This window comes from Urocampus carinirostris, chromosome 5 (genome assembly GCF_059441175.1).
Source record: "Urocampus carinirostris isolate Australia breed hairy pipefish chromosome 5, RoL_Ucar_1.0, whole genome shotgun sequence".
NCBI classification, from domain to species: Eukaryota; Metazoa; Chordata; class Actinopteri; order Syngnathiformes; family Syngnathidae; genus Urocampus; species Urocampus carinirostris.
The window spans coordinates 25,200,615-25,225,153 of NC_142353.1; the positions used below are offsets into that span (position 1 = coordinate 25,200,615).

Consider the following 24,539-nt stretch of genomic DNA (forward strand, 5'->3'; position numbering starts at 1 on the left):
TACAAGAAGCGGCAGTTGTGCTACATGACAGACACCACAAAACAATGCATGCCAAAACCTCGTCTATTGAACATGAGCAGCTGTATGTTAACAATTACATTTGTGTGACCTGCCGTGTTTAGGTGTGCAAGAGAAAGTGTTCCGAAATCCAGAAGTGCACGCCTTGCAACAAGCAGCCTCGCTGTGCCTTTTCTGCCCCTGACGGTAGCATTGAAAACAGAGGAGTAGGCGGAAGTGTGGGGGAGTCGTCATCGGACTCCCAAACCAGTCACTGCCGCCTTCCCATCTGTCCTTTGCCCTCCTCATCTTCTTCTCCATCCTCCTCCTCGTCCTCAACCGCACCCGACAACTGCTGCGGTTCGGTTCTTCAGGTTGATCTGACCCAAAGCTCAGACTTGTCCCCTTCCAGCCTGCAACACTACGATGACTGCCAGGCCCGAGGTCCTGACCTTGCGGATCCCTTGAGTATCAATCATCTACCGTCCTCCATCCTTCTTAAGGTCAGAAGTCATACATAAACTGTGATTTAGGACTGCAACTAATGACTGTTTTAATAGTCTACTACTGAAATGATTAATGGAATAATTGGATAGTTATTTTTTTTTCCTAAAATAAGCTAGAAGTTGATTTATTTATGTGGAAAATGAAACACAAGAAAAATGGGTTAAATGAAAAAATATTTTATTGAGTATACAGTGGACTTCTACAAAAATTAAATTAAAATGGACTATGTAAAAACATTTAGGAGTAATGCTTTGTCTGTAAAGACATACATTCATAATTAAACCTTTGTCCATTTTTAAGGACAGTCAAATAAATAATAAATTCAAATCAAGTATACATTTCTTATGACTAATCCAAGAACAGACAAATTAGAACAGTAAACAAAACACATTCTTAGTGCATTTTGTGAATTCGTTTTCATTGGTCCACTGCAAAGTCTAGCAAAAGATCTTAACTCGGGCTGCAGCTAACGATATTCTTTATCTACCACCTTGTCCATCATCCTGGATCATATTACATATGGCTTTATCATCCACTACAAAAACGAAGAAAGAGCAATACATTTGATTTTATCAGTAGCAAATTTTTTGTTCGCCAAAAATAAAGAAGACGTAAAACCCATTTGTCTAAATTTTTTCAACAAATGTCGTTTTTAAGTTAAATCTTTATATATGATAAATAATCACACTGCAAATTATATATAATATTTTTCAGAATCAGTTCCTTGCGTCGAGTTTAAAATGGCATCATATTTATTTTATTTTATTAATCTATTTTTAGATTTCTGCCTGTGCATTTCTGCAGCATTTGACTCTTTCATGCCAAGAAGATGCAATTATCAATACAAAAATAAAAAATATGTTGGTTGGATCCAGTGTTCCCTCTAAGCTGCGCGCGTGCGCAATTGCGCACTGCCCGCACATTCTCGGCGCACAAGAAAATGTAGCCAGCGCACAAAAATGAGGGCTCAAAATTACTTATTAAGAAGCGACTTAAGTCAAAGTTACAGTCTATGAAGGTAAAAATACACGGGTTCCCCTGACGTTGTGTCCTAAATGCGGTATTTTGAAGTCGAACGAAGTTGAGTAAAGTTAGTAGAGTATGACGAGAACCGGCTTCTTCGGCTCGGCTCACTAAAAGGGGTCCTAAACGGCTCTTCAGGTTGTTTTTGCTTCTTTAATCCCAACATGACCAAATATTAAGTAAAATTATGCACAAAATGAATTAAAGGAAGAGGGGAATAGAACAAAAAAAAATGCCAAAATGAAAAAGTAGTGAAAAGCTGAGAAAAAAAGAAACAAAAGGAAGAGAAAAAAAGAAGAAAAAATTTAGAAAAAAAGCCAGAAAAAAAGAAAAGAAAGAAATGTAGGAAAAAAGTAAATGTAGAACAAAAAGAAAAAAGTAACAGCTCGGAAAAAATAAACACAATAAGACTTTTTTTAAAGGAATAAAAAAAAAAAGTAGAAAAAATACACTGAAAAAAGAATAAAAAGTTTGTGTTGCATTCAAATAATTTCCAATTATATCAAGTGAATCGTGTTGCCAACATTCCACTTCCACTAAAAAATGTGAGTAAGTACAGTTCTGTATCTTACAACCGACTAAATAAGCCCCCAAAAATGTTAATATTATGCGACAAAATATATCAGGAAATAAAAAGAAATGGATATCTTGTGAAAGAATTGTAACAACAAACGACGTATGTAGGCTGCACCACCTTTGCAATAGTACATGGGTCAATTCATTCAAAAGAGAAAAATAATTTTGCATTGCCGGAAACTCAGCAAAATGTAACTTGATGTCAAGTTTTGGACATGTTTGATAATTAATTATCTTGCCACATTTGGGATTACGGTGGCTCACTGTTGTTTCAAGCGTTGCTCACCGACTTTGTGTGAACGCTCGGACCCGTGGAAAATTAGAGGGAACATTGGTTGGATCCCTTAACCACTAGGGTCGTAGGGGCACCATTCCCTGTTGTGTGTCTTGGGCAAGTACAGCTTGGTGGCACCCATCCCTTTCCAGGCCAACATATGTTTCCACCTGGTCTTGAACCATTGACCTTTCGCGTGTTAAAATGTAAGATACCATTATGGAAACTGTCTTAGGACGTCCTCTACCGGACTAACGTGATACTACTACTCCATAACTTCTCAACAAAATGCAATGCACTTATACGCATTTATTTAAGTGCTAAGTGGCTTGTTAATCGCGTGACAGAACTAATCGTTGAAGAAAGAAGTTGCCAATGCTTTTAAAGATCAATTTTACTTTTTTTTTGATACACTGTTGCAGCCTATGTTCTTAAAGAATCTCAACAGTTTGAAATCAAACAATTTTAACAATTGACGTTTGTCGATCTAAACGTTTAAACTACTGACATCTTTTGCCTGCATGCATTTGATTTCTAATATGATTGTCAGGCAAAGTCTGACATAATGCTCAAGCTCTCTTTTATAGCAAAATATATGTCTATAAAATGTATAATGCATGTCATCAAAAGCGTATTGACTCTAACGTTACTTGAATTTTACTGAAGCGACTCCGAGTCCGTTTTGTTCAAATGTCTCCCGTGCTTTTTAAATGTTCTTGTGTCACCAAGCTACTGACATGATCCACAAGGTCTGCTTTAAAAACCTTGCAAGAAGTCTTTTTATTGGCTATGTCTAGGCTAAAATGCTCCTAAATCTTAGAAATGTTGGTAAGCGTACTAGCTGTTGACGCTGCCATTACTGTGTATTTGTGTTACACTCCAGACGCTATCAGCTGAGAATATTTTCATGTAGAGATGCGTCACTTTCTTGGAAAAACGTGCATGGCGACAATAGTCAACAAAGTATTACATTGTCGACTATTTCTGTTATCGTTTTTTGTCAATAACGTCGACTAATCATTGCTGTTTTACTGCTAAATTTATACAATTTTAGAAATAACCCAGAAAAGAATTCCCTTATTTAAAAACCTTCGTTCTCGTTACAGATTCTCTCGCATTTGACAGTTAAGGAACGTTGCCTATGCGCCTCTTTGGTCTGCAAGTACTGGAGAGACCTGTGTTTGGATTTTCAGTTCTGGAAGCAAATTGATCTCAGTGGCTTACAACAGGTAAGTCAACGCATACACGATACACTATAGGAAGAAATGTAATCCGAACCAAAGACAATTTGCTAAGGATATGGATCAAGCCCCGATGTGACAATGACAATCTGTCTTTGTTTGATGTATTTACTGCATTTATTCGTGTTTAATGTATCCTTTTTTAACTCAAAATAATTCAAATATTGAGGAAGCGTTTTACTCGAGGTTTTAGTAGGGTATTTTTGAACTAGTTGATCAGTCAAAAATATTGGTGATCACAATTGTAAAAAGATGCAATGTGAATCGAATCCAGATTGCGGTGGTAAGAGGGCCGAATCTTAAACACTAACTTTTTTTCAAGCTGAAAGATACTTTTTGTGTTACTTATTAGTGCAAAGGGCAACAAGTTTGATATGTATTTCTTAAATAACAACTTTTTACTATGTTGTTAGTGTGCTATTACCCGGTTAGTTATTGGAAGTAGGGTTAAATAGACTCAGTCAACTACTAAAAAACACATTTTACTAGAAAATAACAATGACCCAGCACTGGTGAGCTATTTTCAGAACAGGTCCACAGCCCGCGGGCACCACCTTGGAGACCCCTGCACTATTTTATTACTATGTTGTTACCATGATTTTACCAGGTTAAATATTTGAAATAGGGTTAAATAGACTCATTCAAAAACTAAAAAAAAACATTTTACTAGATAATCGCAATGACCCAGATTTAGCTATTTTCCAGAACAGGTCTACGGGCACCTCAGCCGTTCTTAGGGGGCACCACGCTAGAGATCCTTGCGCTAGACAGAATTTGGTTAATGCCCACATCCTAACACAACAGAGATAACTCACTTCTGCAGAAGTTTTTATTAAAAAAAAAAACACACACAACATTAGAATCGTTTTTTGTCTTATTTATTTAAAAAGAAAACACTGTTTTTAAAAAGCACTGTTTAAGAGTAAATATCAGTTATATTATGTACTCTGATGCAACCCGCTAAAAATGGTTTATAGTAATTGATGTCAGATTTTTGCAATCATGAACAAAAAAAAATTTTAGAGAGTATAACCAAAATGTACCTATAGAAGTGTTAACTCGTTGGGCTATCATTTTCTGCATCAGGAGCGAAGCCAAAACTAAACATGACTATATTTTTGACATCATGTGACACACATTTACAGACCTCCATCAAAATAGGGCATCTTTAAAACACATTAGGTTACACATAACATCAAGATAGCATCCATATACAGTAATCCCTTGTTTTTTGGTGGTGTTGCGTTCTAAAATGTTCCCGTGATTGTCGAAACCCGCGAAATAGAAACCTTCATTTATGAAAGTACTCTATTATACATTAAAGCCAAAGAACAAACATTATATAGGCTCAAGTATTTGTTTCACAAATTAAAGTACTGTGCTTTATAAACTCGTTTTTTTTTTTTACTAACAACCTCTGTACTGTCTAATTCTAAATTCAAAAGTAATCTTTCCGCTTTATTGCACAACTGCATTAAAGCCCCAGTGTGTAATATTTGACCTTTAGATGGCACTGTATTGTCTAATGCGAATGAAAATCAGTGCCACAGACCACAGTGTCGCAGCACGATGCCAGACAAACATGGCAGCATATTCTAGGGAGAGATTCCACTATGTTAAAGAAATACACATTTCTCAACCTATGATTGTTTTACAAAAATTAATATGGTAGTTCGTGTATTTTTACCTTGTTTTAAAATCAATCTTTGGAGGCAGTAAATATTGCACACTGTCCCTTTAAGAACACAATTCAGTTTACTCTACACGATACTTTCGTGAGAACATTATGGAAAACTACATTTAATTTCTAGTTGGCAACCTATAATGTTGAGCCATATTGGACCAAGTCTCCCTTCCCCAAAATATGTGTAGAGCTGGAAACAAGGTCTTAAATAAGCCTTACAAGGAAGGAAACTTATACTGTATCTATCTATATTCATTCGAAAACATTAAGAATGTATCTTGTTTGCCCCTTTTACTAAAACCATATATTTTTCTATTATCAAACATTTTCAAAAAGGCCACGTTGCCGCATCTTCCTCTCCTTTTGTCCGTCCAGAGCGTTTTGTTGAGTTTTTTTCGTGAAACTTTGAAGTTGAAAAGAATTTTGAGTATACAGTGGAACCTCAGTTCTCGACCATAATCCGTTCCAGGACTCTGTTCGAAAAACGATTTGTTCGATCACCGAAATCATTTTTCCCATTAAAAATAATGTAAACCGTTTTAATTCGTTCCAACACCCTGAATGTTTACATCGAATGTTTAACGTAAACATAAAGCTAACCAAGCTGATCGTACGTTCGCGTTATCGTAATCTTCATTTACGAAAGATTACGCTAACATGAACGTGTAAAAAAAAAAAAAAAAAATCACGTCGTTTACATGTCATTTAGCACCCGGGTCTCCACAATAAGTGGTGAGCGGCTCATTGGAAAGGAGGCTCCGTTCCAACACCCTGAAAGGTGGGCTCCGTTCCAACACCCACATACAGCTAACCCAGGCTAATTGTACGTTCGCGTTATCGTAATCTTCCGTAGGAAAGATTACGCTAACATGAACGTGTAAAAATAAAAAAAAAGGATGAAGAAAAGAATTATGGATAGGTTTTCTTACCTTTGTGGTGGTCAGCAGAAGGCGCAGGTGGACGGCCGTTGCTTGCTTATAGCACTCACTCCCTTAGCCACATCACTAGATTTCACAGCCTCCTTATTCATCAGTATCGTACTGATTGTAGATTTAGCCATGCTGTATTCCCTAGCAAGATCAGACACTCGCACACCTCCTTCATATTTTGCAATTATTTCTTTCTTAAATGCAATAGTTGTACGCACTACTTTTCTTTTTTCACCTGTAGCAACTGCTGCTTGCACTGACTTTCTTCGGAGGCATAAGGGGCTAAAACACCCGTACGCCGCTCAGCATCGCGCCCTAGCGTACACACTCACGCATTAAAAATCCGCGATACAGCAAGGGATTACTGCTAATGAATGCTTTAGCAATTATCCACTTGTCGGTTAACAAACTGTAATCCCTGCAGGTGAACGATGAACTCCTGTCAAAAATCGCCTCTAGGCGACAAAATGTGACGGAGATAAACATCTCGGACTGCAGGGGGGTCCATGACCACGGCTTGTTCTCCCTGGCTTCTCAATGTCCTGGCCTGCAGAAGTACACAGCATACAGGTGCAAGCAGCTAGGTGACATATCACTGGCTGCCTTAGCGGCACATTGTCCTCAACTGATTAAAGTGCACGTGGGGAACCAGGACAGACTGACAGACAGGGCTCTCGTAAAGGTATGCATCTGGCGCTATTGTGGCCCGTAATGTATGAAAAGCAGAAATCTTACTTTTTTTCCACTAGCTTGGAGAGTGTTGTAGCGAGCTAAAGGACATTCACCTGGGTCAGTGTTACGGGATCAGCGATGACGGCATGGTAGCCTTGGCCAAAGGATGCCCCAAACTGCAGAAATTGTACTTGCAGGAGAACAAACTGGTCAGTACTTTTCCATTATCTGAATGCTTGCTACTTCTTAGGTGTGAGGAGGAGCAGCGATGTCTGTTGTTTGTCTTGTTTTCATAGTTGTTTGTCATATCTGTTGCCCTTGGATGCCCTACCATGCTTGGTATCTATTTGAATGTTTACTTGTTTTTTCTGTTGGGGATTTAGATGCTTTCTATGAGCATTATTTTATTATTTTTAAATCAGCAGGCTGCATTTTTACCTGAACCCCTGGGTGTCGACCAGAGATTTGATTTTAAAAAATGCTTTCTTTATTTTCGGTCTGCAGTTAAACTTTATGACTTAAAATGGTTTGGTACTTTACATTTTTAATTAAATTGAATACTTATAGAAGGGTTTGTAATTGATGGTAATTTCCTAAAACCATTTGGGTTTGGGTTAGGAGAGTGTGTTCCAATTATAAGATGATTGCACTTCTCAGTCTGTCCGTGGGTACTGGAGAAAATTGTACGTCGAGAAGTCAAATCTCGAATTCCTCCATTCTGCAGTGTGGCTTTTTTGTCCAGGCTGTGGAACAGTGGACCAGCTCTTCATTTTCTGCAGGGTTCTCTAGGGTGCATGGGAGTTTGCCCGTCCATTCTGCATTTGTTTTTTGGACTTGAAGAAGGCATTTGACCGTGTTCCTTAGGGCTCCTGTGGTGAGTGCATCAGGGAGGATGGGGTACCCGAGAGTCTTATCCAGGCTGCTCACATTGTCGGTAGTAAGTCGGATTTGATCCCAGTGGCTTTTGTCACTGATTTTGTTTAAGTAAAGAATTTGTAGGTGCAGCGGGGGGTGCAATGGGTCCGATTTGGGTCCATTAGCATATCTGCCTTTTGCAGATGATGTGGTGCTGTTGGCTTCCTCAACCTGTGATATTCAACTCTCAATGGGGCCATTCACAGCCAAGTACAAAGTGGCTGGGATAAAAATCAGCACATCCATGTCAGACACCACGTTTCTAGTCCAGAAAAGAGTAGTATGCTCATTTAAGGTGGGGATAAGATCCTTTTCCAAGTTGAGTTCAAGTATCTTGGGGTCCTTTTCCTGAGTGTAGGATGGATTGGGAGATCAGTGCAAAGTCTTCCATCATGCAGACCCTGTACCGGTCTGTCGTCATAAAGGAGCTTGGCTGGTAAATTCTACGTTTCTGTCCTCATCTATGGTCATTAACTGGTGTGTGACCAAACAAACAAGATCCTGATGCAAGCGGCTGAATTAAGGTTTCTGGACAGGGTGGCTGGACTCTCCCTTGGAGATAGGGTAAGATGTTCTGTCATCAGAGAGGGATTCAGTGTAGAAACTCTGCTTTTCTGCGTTGAAAGGGGACATTTGAGGGGGCTCGGACATCTGTTAAGGATGCTTCCTGGACGCCTCCCTCAGGAGATGTTCTGGGCAGGTCCCAATGGCAGGAGGCCCTGGGGACAACCCAGAACATGCTGGAGAGACTACGTCTCCTGGCGATCCTGGGAACGCTTCAAGATCCTTTCGGATGAGCTGGAATAAGCGGCTAGGGAACGGTAGGCTTCCCTGCTGTTGCTGCTACACCCGCAAGCTACCCCCGGATAAGCGCAAAATAATTGATAGATGGATGAATGGTTATCAAACGTGACTAGTTTATTTGCATATCCCATAAAAACAACTGATAAAAGATCTTTTATGGCAATATTCTACAATACAGTGAATATGAGTCTTTCTTTTTTCTGTTAAATAGTGAAATCAAGTCCTCTTTATTTGTATAGCCTTTAATTACAAAGAGTCAAAGGGCTGCTATAAAGCTATATATAAATCCTACTAGTAATACTTCTACTGAAGGTAAATATAATGCATGAGAAAATATTTAGCCCATTACTGTTTGCTATTCATAAAATAATACAGTATTAAGACTGATATAACAACTTCTACAAATACAATCATAGAAGGATAATGATATAGCCTTGCATTTATTTGATACATTGTTACAAAGAATGACAATACAAAGGAAATTATTATTATTATTATTATTATAATATCCCTCCTATTCAGTGTCTGAACAGCTTGTTGTTCATTAATTAACCACTAGATAGAGCTATTTGCCTTCTTTCTTGAAAAAAAAAAAGCCAGCCAATTGCAGTCCTCCCCTTTCACAAAGTATATTCATAGCGTGCAGAGCAGAGTTGAGTGTTTCTTTGCCAAATGGCTATCACGAAACCTCTTTCATTGGTCATTTGGCATGCTGTCTTCGGACTCTCACATAGAAATGGACTAGAACTGTTCATTTGTCATGACGGCCCTTAAATCCCTTTCATTTTCCAAAGTAAAACCATAGCAATCTTGATGAATCATCCACTCATGGGCGTTAACAATTGCTCAGTTTGTTAAAAGCCCATTCATCAACTTAATTGTTCAGCATATTAAGGATAGATGCTTGCTGAGAGATGAATTTTGTCTCTTCTAACATCTCAGGGCAGCAGTATGCGCCCCAGACATTTTTCAAATATGAGATTGGGGCAGGTTTATGTATGGAGGAAGAATAAAAATTATGTCTAGGCTTTCTGGCCATTTGAGGATCTTTAAACAAGACCACCCTTTGACTTGATCTGCTTCTAATATGGACGGTGTGCCTTTTTTGATTTTGTCGAAACGTGATTAGGCAAAGCGCCACAGGATGTTTTGTGTGAGTTTTCCTTTCTTGCCGTTCTTGCCATCAGTTGTGATGTTTTTTTCCGTGCTGGAGGGTCTTCTTTTTGTGTTATTAGAGTGTCCATGACTTTTCCTCACGTATATTTAAAGAAAGACTCCGAACCGCTAATTGCAGCGCTGACTTTAATCACTGGTCAAATCATTAGCTACACCTGTTGTGGATTTAATGTGTGTAATCTGATGAGGACTTTTGTTTTAGGTTTTCCGGCTTCCTCGTGCATCCAGAACACTATGTACATAACTCTTTCTAAAGGGACAGTGCGTAATATTTGACCACTACATGTCACTGTATTGTGTAGTGTAACCAAAAACGATTGCTACAAAAACAAGTCAACAAACTATGGCCACTCAAAGTGACCAAACTGCAACATCTTGCAGCTCATTTTTTTGCACAGCCGTCTGCAAAGAAAGAAAAACGGGGGGAAATAAAAAAAGAGAAAAAGAGAGGAGGAAAGAAGGGGGGACTGGTAACAAAAGCACATGGAAAGGGTAAATATTAGAAAAACTAAATAATACAAAAAGAAAACTATTGTAAACAAGGAAAAAATAAGTAAATAAGAAAAAAGAAAAATTAAAAATTTAAAAACAAGAAATGAAAAAAGGAAAGAAGGAAAAAACATTAGAAAAAAGGAAAACCGAAAAAATAGAAAACAAATAAAGAAACAAGCAGAAATAGAAGAAAATTAAAAAAGAAATAAATACAGAAAAAAAGAAATTTTTATTTATCTATGTTGACAATGATGTCAGCTCACTTTTGATGAGGCTCATGTTATGTAAAATAAATGCAAATCTTTTGACCTACAAGTATTTAAAAAATACACCTATACATGTAAGTTTTGCTTATTTTTCAAAACAATATTGTTTTCCAAATATGTTTTTATTTACCACTAGAAAGTGCTATATGATACACACTGTCCCTTTAAATAATGATATATAAAATAAACTTGAAATGGGAACATGTAAATTGTTAAACAATCATTAGTGACGTCATGAAATAATCAAAAACTTCAAAATCCAACCTTCTGCCATGACGAAACAAGCAGTTGCCGTTACTTTGCTCTCGGTTCACTTGAATGTTCAGCCATACGTTGTAAATCGGGATAAAAAAAGTATTGTCATTTGCTTCTCAAAATTGATTGAGTATTTTAACTACTAACAGTGAAGCCCCAGGGTCATGACGCTCCCAATGCATGGCCATAGCGCTGTCATGTGGCTTCTTGTGCCTTTTTTCCCCTCGTATTTGACTAGCAAGCCAAAAATCAATCTAGAATGTTACTGGCTCTGCTACAGTATTCAAACCCCAAAATGGCCAATTTGTTAATGGTTCGTAAATTACACCCCCTAAGAATATTGAGCTTTTCCTGAAAACATACATTTAACTAATTGTGATCTATGAAGTTCTGACAACAAAATGTTTTTTTTCGACTTCAAACACGAATGGTCTGTCTTCAATCATCTTTGCCAACTTTTGTGGAGAATTGAATTTCGGCGATATTGGATCATTTCTATTCCAAAGGCATTTAAAATTGAGTTTGACATGCCTGATTTAGGATGTTACCTGGTCTATATAATGGTGATTTTAATGAAAACTTGAGAGTTAAGTATTACTACATTCTGATTGGTGCTCATACTCTTACCTTATGTTGCTCTTGCTTTTTTGGTTTCCTTTTCAAGTCTTGTTGTCATCCTTCCAAGTGACTTTTACTCCCTCTCTTGGCCATCTGTATTCTGTTGTCTACCATCACTTGGATGGGGAAAAGGCCCAGAATAACAATACTCTACTTCACTTGACTTCTGTAGTGGTGGGCAGTTGGCAACTTTACTTTATTGTTCCCTTTCAATTAAATGACTTTTGAAATTGGTAGACATTTTTGCTTAAGAAGCACTTTTGTCTCTTTCTTTTAACAGTCTTTCAAATGCCGTTTATCTGCTCTCCTGTCTTGTTAAAATCACAGAGCATGGGCTTCATTTTCTCGCACTACATTACAAAGCACACGCACACACTGATTATTTACAATTTTAATCAGTCCAGAATAAGGGAATGCGAGTGGAATTGCAGAAGCCCCGAAGATAGATTAGCATGTGCCCTCAATTTGGGGCTAATTACTACTTTGCATTTTCAATCAGAGCCAGCGGTACCTTTGCCACAATTTTCCATCATTTCCCCGACACTTCCGAGGCTCAGACCAGGGGAAATTTATTTCTGCAAAAAACTACTGCGGGAAATCGACATAAAACTGCAATCTGCTCGAGCTTGAAGCGTGTTTCTTGGACGCCTCTGTTCCTCCAAACTGTCAGCAGTCTTCTTTCTGCGGATAGTCAGAATGACCGCGAACCCCCAGACACTTAAATCAGGCAGATTAAATTGTATATTGACACTTTCAGATTTAATTGAGCAGATTATAGGGCCAGCAAAGTCAAAGGAAGCGCTAATGATAGCTGTCGCTTATTATGGGATCGCCCTTTTGACATACACTAACACACACGGAGCCCTTGTTTAAAAAAATGTCAGGGACACTCACGCTCAGGAGCTGATGGAGTGAACAGCTGCCAGCTGCACTGGAATGTGCTATGGAAACTTTATTCAAATATTTCACTGTAATTACACATAAATAGAACCACTCTTGAGTTCACTTACTCTGGCGCACAAACAGGGCATTGTGTAGCGCTGCAAACTTTCCACCCATACAGTCTTTAATGGTGGCAATTATTCACTGCTGTCAATCTATTTTTTTTTTTTTAACCAAGCTGCCAGCAAAAAAGTTGTAGTGTATGAAACACATTTTTTGCAGAAAGCCAGATTGTAATAGTAAATGCTGTTATTCACGTAAAAAGTCTGTGTGCAGAAAATGCCCCCTGGGCCATAGGTTGGATAGAAAGCTGCAATGGCTGAAATAGTGGACTTTTTTTTTTTTTTTTTTCATTTTCCTCCTACATTTTTCTAAGATTGGATTTGATCATGCTGTCCCAAATTTGAAAATGTACTACTTGCTGACTCCATCTTCTGGCTTAGATCATCATTGCAGCCTCTGTCAAGCTGCTTGCGTGGCGCCTGCAAGTACAGTGGTGCCCTACTCTCGAACGGGACAGGTTCCGGACGATTGTTTGTAAATTCAATTTGTTGCTTCAGTGCTATATTTTGTATGTTTAAGTTTTATATATGTATGTTTAAGGCTTGTATAAGTAACCTGTATTGTTTTGTACTAGAAAATAAAAATTTCATAAAATGATATATGCCCTTTAAAGATAAATAAAGTTAAAATGCAAAAATAGTAATTAGCCCCAAAAGTTAAACTGACTTTTGGAAGATGAGTTTTAACAGTCAGGCGACTTCCTCCTCCATGGTAAAACGTGGCCAAAAAAAAGCGATCCAACCATTTTCTCAACCACATCAAGCTTTTATATTCCGCTTTCATTTCAAATGAAACGACTCAATGACTTGACTTGACTCGCCCCTTCATTACACTTTACACAAACGATATGAAATGGATGCACGAGACATTAAACAATAAGCGCGCTGGAGATACTGTATAGAATGTTTACACACAAACTAGGAAGAGGAAGCAGACTTTTTAGAACTTGCAAAATTTTAATTATCTTGGAGACCCATCACTAGCATGTAAGTAGCCATCTGCTTTCTAAATCGCTCTCTTACACTGAGAGGAGTAGCCCTCCAACTTTGTTGTACTTTTGATTATTTACAATATTGACCATTCATTCAACTGCAATTCTGTTTTTATTTGTAGATCCATAGTTGTTATTTTGTTACATTCGTATACCATACCTGTCAACCTCCACGGCTCCATGCCCGTACAAACTGTCGTATTTACCCGTACAAAATAGAAAAAAAAACGCACACCTTTTTTTTTTATTTTTCGGAATGATACATGATGGGAAATCACCAGGCGGCAGACGCATGCGCACAGTAGCATCAAACCGCTTGCTTCGTTTGCAACGAAAAAAAACGATACCGAGATAAAGGCTTCCGCATTAAACTCCTTTGACTTGATTGATTTGCCGTTTCGTGATAGTCGGTGTATACCGGATGGTACCCATCATTGACAAATTTGCGGTTTTCCATACCTTGTACATCGTACTCGTCTTAAAATGCATAAAAAAACGTACTTTGTACGGTAAAACCGTACAGGTTGGCAGGTATGGTATACTCTCAGTCTTAAGGACGTCATCTGGAGGACTATGTCTAAGTTCTCCCCAAAAACAAAACAAGCACAGAAATGCACTTTGAAAAAAATCGAAAATTGCATCAAAGTTGCAATACAGGGAGGAAAATCGTGATTTGTTTTTTTTCCAAAATCGTGCAGCCCTTATCCCTAATATTATAATCCTTTACCTGTGCATTGACGGTGCCGAAAAAGGTAGCCCAATTTTTTTTTCGTCTGGCATTGTAAATATTACCAATTTTCAGTGTTGGAAGAAATAAAGTAGTCAGCTATTTAAAAGTTTGACCTGATCGGCTGCCATATTTGGAATTCTGCACATGTTTCGTGGCAAAACGCCTTTCTTCAATATCTGCAAGTGCTTTTGCATCGATTTGTTTCCTCCAAAACCCCGTTGCGTGCGTGTTTTTGTGTGTGCGCCTTTGTAGGTGTTGCTACCTTTTGCCCGGAGAGTAATAAGATGCATTAATGAGCTCTGACATCAACTTGGACACCAGGCCGCTATCCGACAAGGACACCGTCGATAAATTCCCTCTGCTGCTCTGCCCACGAATGAAATGGCGCTAAAAAGCAGAAAAACAAAACAAAGAGAATAATCGGCATTTCCTTACCCCTATCTTTCCTTTTGAAGTCACTTTAAGAAAAGTTACAAGTCTTTGAAGCCTCAAAAGTAGTGTTTTACTTTGGAAGTTTTGTTTTCAACCTTTTTAATGTTGGGATAATCAACACAGGTGGAAAGTTTCCCCCAAAAATGCCAAACACTATGATTGGGCCTGGGTGGTGTCTTGGAATGTTGTGCATTTATATTTTATGGAAAGTGAGAAGTGGGGCCAACACAGCTGGTGACTTTCTGGTGACAGACAAAAATCTGGGCGGCCACGTTGAAAATGTGGAAACTGTGAGTTAGGTGAGAAAACCATGTAAAAGTAGTGGATAACATCTCATGTGTAAAAACCTTTCCAGGATTTGATGCAACATAAATTAACCCATGTTACCTTATTTTAAATAAAAGAGAAAAAAAATATTTAATTAGGTAAAATTCATTATTTTTACAATAGGGTCAATTATGCACTTGAAATCCTTGACAATGCTTGAATTTTAATTTTGTGTTTTCAAGGTTTGAAAAGAGCTTGTTTTGGGTGAAATGTTTGTATATACTTGAAGTTGTTGCCATGTTTCTCAACAAGTCGGATTAAATATGATTTAGAAACAGCTTTCTCATGCTTCGTTTTGCCATTGCATTTCTTCATACCTTGTGATTCACGGCAGGTGGCATTAGTTTGTATGGCATTTTCCGATGAAGCGTCATTGCTCCCTAAGGGTCGCGCCCAAGATGATGGGTGCCTGATACACCTAAACAAGGCAGTATAAAGGTGGATTAGTGCAAAAATTACGTATTGCAAAAAATTAAAGTTATCGTTTCCCAGTGGTAAATTGTAATGGGAAGAACTTGCAGGAACTGAAATTGTAGGTTGCATATAACTTTCATGTTTGCTCAACTATATGGGGAGGGATTTGTCTGAAAAGTATTTACAAGCATATTCTTCAGATCCACAAATATATTCACGATTTACTCAAGATCTAAAAATCATATGTCTTGATAAATGCGCACACACTACTAAAAATCGCATATGTAAATTGCCAATGTATTTGTGGCTCTGCAAAATCGATAATTCACAGGGGATTTTCTTTTTTCTATGGTACTGGAGACATTGGAAAATATGCATTTAAGGTTTCAAGCTTTCAAAAGTGCTTTACCCAGGAATGCCTTTTCTAATCCTGTTGCATACAATGCATGGAACCACATATTGAAGACTTGTTGCCATATACTTGGCAAAAAAACGGTTTGCTTAGCAGTTAGGGTGGAAATTAGCCGCAAAATAAAATAAATCAAGGATTTACTCTGTTGCCCTCAGGTGGCACAAATTCCTTGGATAGAGACAAGGTATAGATGGAATCGTCTCTCTTCCATTTGTGTACAGTGGTACCTCTTCTTACGAGTTTAATTCGTTCCAGGATCGCGCTTGTAGCCCGAATTGCTCCTGTAACTAGCTAAATTTCCCGATATGAAATTATTAAAAACGTATTGGTCTACCCCTGTCCTCCCAAAAACATCCAAGTTAACCCTAAATAACTACTTAACACATCTTCCTGATCACCAGAAACACTTTTAAATAGTAATAAAACATATAAAAATACAGTAATAAGATACATAATATATTAACGAAATAAAAGGTGAGTTTATTATGAGCACCGTCACAAATGTGTGCGAGTGCTGGGGAGGAATGGGGGGTGCAACGTGGAGTCATGGAGATTGCATACCTGTCAACTTATACCATTTCCCCTTATTCTATACGTTTTTGATCAGTTCACATTGTGATTTTATATGGTCTTTTATTTTTTTAAAAAGACCGATCTAATTTTGCGATCTAGCTCTAATCTGGATCGTCTGTCACTGGTAGCAGTCAAAAAAATCATTGTAGGTTGCGGTATTCTACGGAGTCTGTCTTGTTGTGAATGAAATGGTGTTGTATTGTGTTTTTAAGTTTTATTATGGAATTGTCATTGATGTGTGTCCATAATGCAGTGGTTAGCACATTTGCCTAGCACGCAGAAGGTCCCTGGTAGAGACCGGTGGAAAACATTTGTTGGCCTGGAGAGGGATGGGTGCCACCAGGCTATACTTTCCCAAGAAATGTCACAAGAAATGGTGCCCCTATGACCCTAGTGGTCAAGGGATACACGGAATTGTCCCACCCACCCAAGTGATTGATATCAACATTGTTAAACATTGTATTCATGGAAAAAAGTGCACAAACCCTGTTGCAAGTCAATTTTGTTTTTCCACGAGCAGAACATTTTGCGGATTTTAAATTCTAGTTTAAGAATTTTACATTTTTTAAATAGTGAAATAAAAGCACACATTTTTAAAAAGAGCAACACTATTCTGTATTTACTTTTTTTTTGTTGTTGCTGGATTTCAGTCCCCCCCCCAAAGTAAATAATAATATTAAATGGGTAGAGTTGTCTGATATGGAGGAATTTGATTATATTTGTTGTTTAATCTAAATAAATTGTTGAACAAAATAAGAATCCGCACTTTGTCACTTGACATAATTTTGGTAAGTTTTGTTGTAAGTAGTAGTCGTATCTGTTGTTTTATTTAAAAACTAAAATGGTAAAACCAACACAGTAAGGTAAAATAAACAACATTCACTTTCTTGCATTCTTTACAGATTGCAGTATTGCATTTCCTTTCCCACTAAAAACGTGTTGCCACCTACTTTAAAATGATCGAAATTTCCATAATCTATTTTGTTGTTTTTTTTATTGCTCTTTTGGATGTTGTCTTACGAATTTACACAGTACCTGACTGGGAATTTGCAGGTTTTTTGGAGCCTCTAGAGGGCGTGCTAAGACTGCATACAGGCAGTCACCTCACTCTATGGCTTCATAATGAGAATTTTGAAAAGACGTCGCTTGCATTTTAGGTATTGATTGTACTTAGTTTGATCACAAACACAGCTCGCTTTTGACTAGCATTGTCAAAGAGATTTGCAACTACACACTTCTCTCAATTATACTTCTTTGAGTAGTTGTGTACTCCCGACAAACAAATGCACAACATCCCACTGAGCATCAGTTATTTATGGTCTGACTCATGAAACTGGAACATGGTGTCCATTGGTTTTTAAGTTATTAGCCAGTACGACCTGCCAGGCATTTTTTGCAAATGATGGAATCTGATAATTACATATGACGAGATGAATAACAAATACAACAAAAAACAATTTTTCTTAAAAATATATTTTTTAGAAAAGACAAAGAATTTATTTCACCAACTGTTACATATGGCGAGTTCCAACCCGAAAAATCCTTGATTATTATATATTTTTTTAAAGTTGGAAAAATACAAAGCTTTGCATGAAGAACGATTTGAAGTTAATTTAGACTAAATGTCTCTTTTTTTTAAACATGAACAAGGTCAAAAATGCCTATAATTTTTGGTTGCTGCAATTTTTAAAATTGGACTGTGTATAACATGTACTATTACCTATTGTTTTCTTTTATTGATGTTCACTATGACTGTGTACTGTTACCCTATGCTAAATCCAACACCACTTGTGAGGCCCCTTCTCAAGGTTTCTTGTTTTCGTCATGCTGAGGTTTTGAGTTTTTCCTTGCTCACATGTTGTTTTAAGATCAGGGGATGGTGTAACTTGTTACCTGTGAAGTCCTTTGAGACATTTCGTGATGAAGGGCTATACAAATAAGTGTGACTTGACTTGACATGTGACTGTATAACCCTTATGTTGTATTCACTCGTTCTCTTTTCAAACGCGTATACTCTCAGTAAAAACAATTCTCACTCACGTTCATGCCCAAAGAGAATTTGGACTTGCCAGTTGATCTGCTGAGGATGTTTTCGGGGTGTGGGAATAAAGCGGAGTACCCGGCCAGCCAAAATACACTTGAGCAGGGGTTGGGAACCTATGGCTCACGAGCCATATATGGCTTTTTTCATTGCTTGGATATAAAATGCAACTTGCACAATTACGTTATTTGTTGTACTACACGTAGCCGATTGTCGCACGTGCAAAGCCGAAACAGGTCTGACTGATTACAAATTTCTGTTCAGTATATATAGTATATTTAGGGGGGGGGGGGGGGCAGAGGCAATTTTTTTTTTTTTGACCGCTAAAAGGAAGTTTCCTGCTATAATGCTAGTCAATTTGGGGAGATTCCCTTGTACAGAAAAATCGTTCATTCACAAAAACCAGCGGTGTTAAATCTGAAACTGTCCTCTTGTTGTTGCGGAGAGATTTAGTCTTGTGCGCCTGTTGGTCGCAACTTATGGCCCACGTGCTGAACTCTAGGCCGCACTGCAGGTCTGCGCAGTCGCGCCACGCTGCCGTCAAGCGAGGCAGTAGGAAAGAGAGCGAGCTATCGATCAGCTCCTCTTTTATTTGGACCAGGGACGCTTGACCAGATCATGCCTCTCTCTGAGCGTGGTCTTAGATTTCTGATACTCACAGTATCAGGTAACGGACTTTGAAGTTGCTAAACTTGTTGGAAGGCCAAATAAGTGAGAAATCTGGGTAATGTTCTGTACTTAAAAAATCCCCTCCAATCTATATAATTATGTGAGAACATTATTTTATCAATACATAGCCTTGGATGTTTTAATTAGATTCAAAACTTCATGTTATCAGAATTCATTATGGTACATAGTGAATTGGTACGTTTGGGAACAGTCCATAAGGGGACGCAGTCATTCCATCCATTCCAAAGTTCTGAGTTACTTGGAAGTCAATTTTGTGCTGGGCTTATTTGCTCGACAATGCCCCACCTCTCTCTCTTTATCTTCAGCATTAATGACAGGTCGCTGAAGTTTTCTTTAATTCTTGAGGAACAATAACAATCTAATGTAATTTGTTCCATTACCGCAGCAACCACCAATGACGACAACAACACGGACACATGTTCGTTTTTTAAATCCACAATATTCTTCAGTGCTAGAAATATTGGGCTCACATTTAACACGACACAGGCCTCATTTACGTTTTCTTTTGGGGCAGTAGTAAATGTGTGTTTGTTGTTGTAATCGCCTTGTTAAATGGTCGCATGTTACGAAAACGCGTAACTCAACCAACTGTGAGCAGGACTGAAAACAATGCAACTGAAATTGGTGTCAGGTGTGCGGGGGCACGGCACGGTTGACGTTCTGCAACCAAAGTCGCGACGCCAAATTCTCCATGCGGTTGCCGCTTGGTGTGTCCCAGACTTAAAATGTAAGAAACGGTTGATGAGAGATCCAAGCTCTGATTCCATGTACTCTATTTCTTCCTTGCATTCTTTTTTGTTAAGAGCTGTGACAGTATTGGAGATCCCTCGGTTATCGCAGTTAATGGGGACCAGAACTACCCGTGAAAAGTGAAAATCCGCGAAGAAGCGTCACATTTTTGTAAAACCCCCCAAAGGTCAGACTTACCTTGAGAAGACATCCTTACCGACAGAGTATACAACTGTAACAATATAAAAATTATATATCTACAAACACTAACACAGAACACAGAATTGTAGTTGAATTAATGTTCTTTAATGACATTTTAAAAAAGTTCAATGAAATTGAAGGGCTCCTTTTAGTGCGAGAAAGCAATTTAGCGCTAGTGAGATACAGGCTTGGCAGGGGTGGCTTAAGAGAGTTGTTAGCCTAGCCATAACAGCGCTAAAGACCTGCAACCTCGGAATTGCATTATCCCAGACACCACTTCAGTCGCTTCTGGAACCCGCTTCTCGAATCTGATAATAATCCATAGAGCACCTGCGGGTGATCAGCATCTCTTTGCGTTCGTTAGACTTTTCACTAAGTCTGATGTAATTGATACATTTCTTTTCAATGTAACGAGCGGCGAATAGCTATCTGGCGCCTCGTTCCACATTTTGTCTTGTGCGCCCGCTTGCCGGTTTGACTGACTGTATACATAGATATCTCTGGTGCCTGAAACCGATTTGTTTAGAAGCATACGCTCAATATATTTTTTGTTTCATTTCTCTCCTAGCCTTAATCCACTGCAACCTGTGCTACCAAAGTGGTTATCAAGCGTCGCGTTTGAATGTTTATTCTGCACCAGATGGCATAAGGTCCCGACAAACGGCCAGGGATGTTGCTTTGATTCATTAAACCTCGCCTTTACTCCCCTAGAATCTCTTTGCCTTTCTCTTTTTTCTTTTGGGAGTTTGGTGGCCCTTTGGTTTGCCACCAATGAGGAGGTTCTCTATTGTTTTCAGAAGGGCAGCGATGATGTCATTGTCTGAAACTGGGATTGAGCAGCAGGCATTAATAGTCCTGTGGACAAGCACAAATGCACTAGTAAGAATAATTGTCCTTGATGGTTCCATTATGTTGTGATTGTGCTGCTGGGAGACAGAAACATGAACAAAAATAAAAGTGGAAGAATGAATAAATTCTTTGTACAATTTCTTTGATTACTTGCGTGCACAAACAAAATGAGTACAAGTGAAAAAGAATGCTTTGATGAACGTATTTATTCTTTTGCTTAAAGAGCCAGAATTTTTGTATGAATGTGTAAACAAAAATGAACGGAACACTTGAAACACTTGTTTTTTTGTCGACTTACAACCTTTTAACGTCACGACAATCGAGCCCTGTCCACTATTTCGTCACCAATGCCTTTTCAGTAGATCATGATGTTAAGATAATCAACTCATTTAGATAATCATGAATTGTTTACAAAGCGTGTCAACATGGAATATGTGCCCAAAACAGCAAACACAGGTTGTCAAGTCAAGTTTATATGTATAGCCCTTACTCACAAGGAGTCTCAAAGGGCTGCACAGACTATAACAGACTACAGATTATTATTACAGCATCCCCTGATCTAAAACCTACATGACACCATAAGCACACATATGATAGTGGTTGGTCGGTTGTTTGTTTGAATCCCTTAACCACTAGGGTCATAGGGGCACCATTTCCTGTGGTGTATCTTGGGCTATTACAGCCTGGTGCCACTCAAAACTGGTCCCTGTGGAAATTCTGTACCCAAATGCTTTGCAGGGACATTTAACGGTTAGCAGACAATACTTTGAGTAAACCGATACTAGTATATTTTTACTAATTCTTTAGTATTTTTAATATGTTTGTTGTTGGATTTTTATTGTATTAATTTTGTATTTTTTATCCTTATCAGAATTAAGACAAAAAAATGTCAGATCCCTGTTTTGAACCACTAAATGTTGCATTATATTTTCCTGCATGCCTCTTGAGAACAAAGGGGGCACCTTGGAGGAGGGGTTGTTGTAAGGCAGCACATATCCTAACAGTTCTTATACTTTTTGGCATTAAATCTTGCGGCTGTTTTCATCCAGGCGACAGGAACTGAGAGAACCACGGGCTCTCCAAGTGCTGTTGCTCTAGGGTGGAAAGGCCCCAAACTTAGATAGATAGATAGATAGATACTTTGTTCATCCCCGAAGGGAAATTCACATTTCCAGCAGCATCCCTGAGCTGTTTTAAATTCTTTGTCTGCATGGTCCAGGTGGGCAAAGGCCAATCAGATTATCCCTTTCTTCTTCATTGAATTAAAAAGAAAAAGTCATTTTGAAGGAATCGACTAGTTTAATTCATGTTTACTGTTTAAAAATGTTTTATGATTTATTTGGGTATAGTTTCAATATGTTTTTTTTTCAACATTATATATATATATATATATATATATATATATATATATATTTCAAGATGAAAGTTATTATTTTTTTTGAATTTCACATTATGAAATAGAAATCTTTTGTATTGTTAATGTTTTTCATAGGTCATGCTTCTGGTGGCTGAAGCTGTCCCTGGCCTAGATTTTCCCTCCATTTTCTTGTAACAGTTCAACCTTGGCGGTTCTCTGCGCTCTTCTATTGTACGCTTCCATTTTGTTTCACGCTCATGTCCGCCACTCTCTGTTCAATCACTCCCCGTCTTCTACTTGCCACGTCCCTGTCTGCGTGATTGAGAGGCCAAACCCGCTCTAATCACAGACTTCATTAGTGATGATTGATCGGCAGCAAGAAGGGGCATGTGTTTCTGTGCCCATTTATTTACGTACAGAACATGTTTTCTTCTAGTTTTCTGTCCTTTTCCCCCCAGCCCTCCTCTGGTCCGCCTTTCACGCTGGGCTATATTACTGCCTTCAAGTGTAATGCATTCAGGGGCAGGCCAGCAACAGAGGTTCAATACACCGGGTAATGAATGTGTTTAATAAGCGCAGTGGGTCAATGGGCTTAATGAAGGCGTGACAGAAGATGGGGCACGTAGAACGCTGCTGTAACGAGACTTTAACGAGCCAGAGGGGTTAACCAGGTCAAAAACTATTGGTGAGGGGATCCCAATTATGCTCTATCCATCTGTGTTCCCATCACTTGCGAAAGGTACCATTGCTGGGTCTTCTTGCTTGATGATAGTACCAATTGTTTTTCTTCTCAATATTAGCTTTGTCCTCATTTTTGAGAATTGTCATACCCCTGTCATATGAGTACTTTTGTGTACACGGTTTTCTAAAATGATTGACCCCATTTTAAATACCCATACCTAGGAAGCGTCCTGATCAATCTTATCCATCCATCCATTATCTGCACTGCTTATCCTCAGAAGGGTCGCGGGGGTGCTGGAGCCGATCCCAGCAGGGCACACAGACAGACAACTCACTCGCTCATTCAAACCTAGGGACCATTTAGACCGGCCAATTAACATGCATGTTTTTGGAATGTGGGAGGAAACCGGAGAACCAGAAGGAAACCCACGCAAGCACGGGGAGAACATGTCAACTCCACACAGGAAGGTTCGATCTCATGACCTCAGACCTGTGCAGCACACGCGTTAAGCAATGCGCTGCCATGCTGCCCCTGATCAATCTTAATGAAACTATATTTGCGCTGAAAAGGGAATGGACTAAATAGTTTAAAATCCACTATTAAAAGCATCGGCAATGAATTTCATTTATTTATCTGCCACTCACCAACTTCAATTCATTGCAAATAAGAATGCATGGAATTTTGTTGGAACATGAAGGTGACATGCTTAATGTACAACTTAAATCAAGCTGAGGCAACTCAAGACCACATTATGTTGTGCGACATTCTTTTGATAAGGCTACAAACTTGTAGTAGCACTTTTGTCCGACAGAGGGTGCCTTAAGACCATATTTAATGAGTCACCGACCTTTTTCAAGCTGAGAGCTACTTTTTGTTACTTAGTAGCACAAATCACACCTAGTTAGATATGCATTTCTAAAATGAACCTATTATGGTATTACTATGTTGATAGTGTTTTTACCATGTTCATTATTGGAAATTGGGTTAAATAGACTCAACCACTAAAAGAATCCATTTACAAAAAAAATCACAATGACCCAGCACCGGTTTGCTATTTTCAGAACAGGTTCGCGGGCACCTCAGCTGTCCTTAGGAGGCACCAGGTTGTAGACCCCTGATGTATTTTGATGCACGAGATCCTCTTGATCCAACGAATTACTAGTATGTATTTGTTGCCTGACGTTCATCCATATTGTCACATTTACAACATTGGCAATGCAGTGATTCATTTTTGGCTACTATTATTGGAACATTTGAAATGACATTTCTTGTCGTTATAAACTATGTTTGTTTACCTGCGCTAATGCCATCTTTTTGATGAATGACGTAAGCCATTTTTAAAACAAAATGCTTGTGATAGAGCAATTTAAAACTACTACTGTATGAATTGAAATGTCAGTTTAGTCATTAAGACATTTCGTTGACCCTGGCAACTCTCAGCACTCGATTTAGGAAAATATGTCTAAACACCCAATAATAGTACCACTACTTTGGAAAAAAAGTGTGACTGGAGTATTTTTCTATGATTTTGGTGTGATTGATTTTGTTCTTTAATTAAAAAAAAAAACTGGTACATTTTGAGATAGTTTCCGCTAGTATTCCGAAAGAGCTTTTAATAAATGTAACAAGTGAATCATGAGTTACTTAATTGAGCAACAGTTTCATTGTTCTCCTTAA

At 38.4% G+C, this 24,539-nt stretch overlaps 1 protein-coding gene across 5 annotated transcripts in view; it reads left to right on the forward strand.

Moving 5' to 3' along the window:
* Positions 1-24,539, forward strand: part of fbxl17 (F-box and leucine-rich repeat protein 17) — a 343,256-nt gene that overhangs the window by 14,044 nt on the left and 304,673 nt on the right. For all 5 annotated transcript variants that reach the window (XM_088336306.1, XM_088336305.1, XM_088336307.1 and 2 more), the window contains 4 exons: positions 123-500; positions 3,484-3,606; positions 6,656-6,913; positions 6,981-7,112. In XM_088336306.1, coding sequence (XP_088192432.1) covers positions 123-500; positions 3,484-3,606; positions 6,656-6,913; positions 6,981-7,112 — 891 coding nt within the window. The remainder of the gene's footprint in view (positions 1-122; positions 501-3,483; positions 3,607-6,655; positions 6,914-6,980; positions 7,113-24,539) is intronic.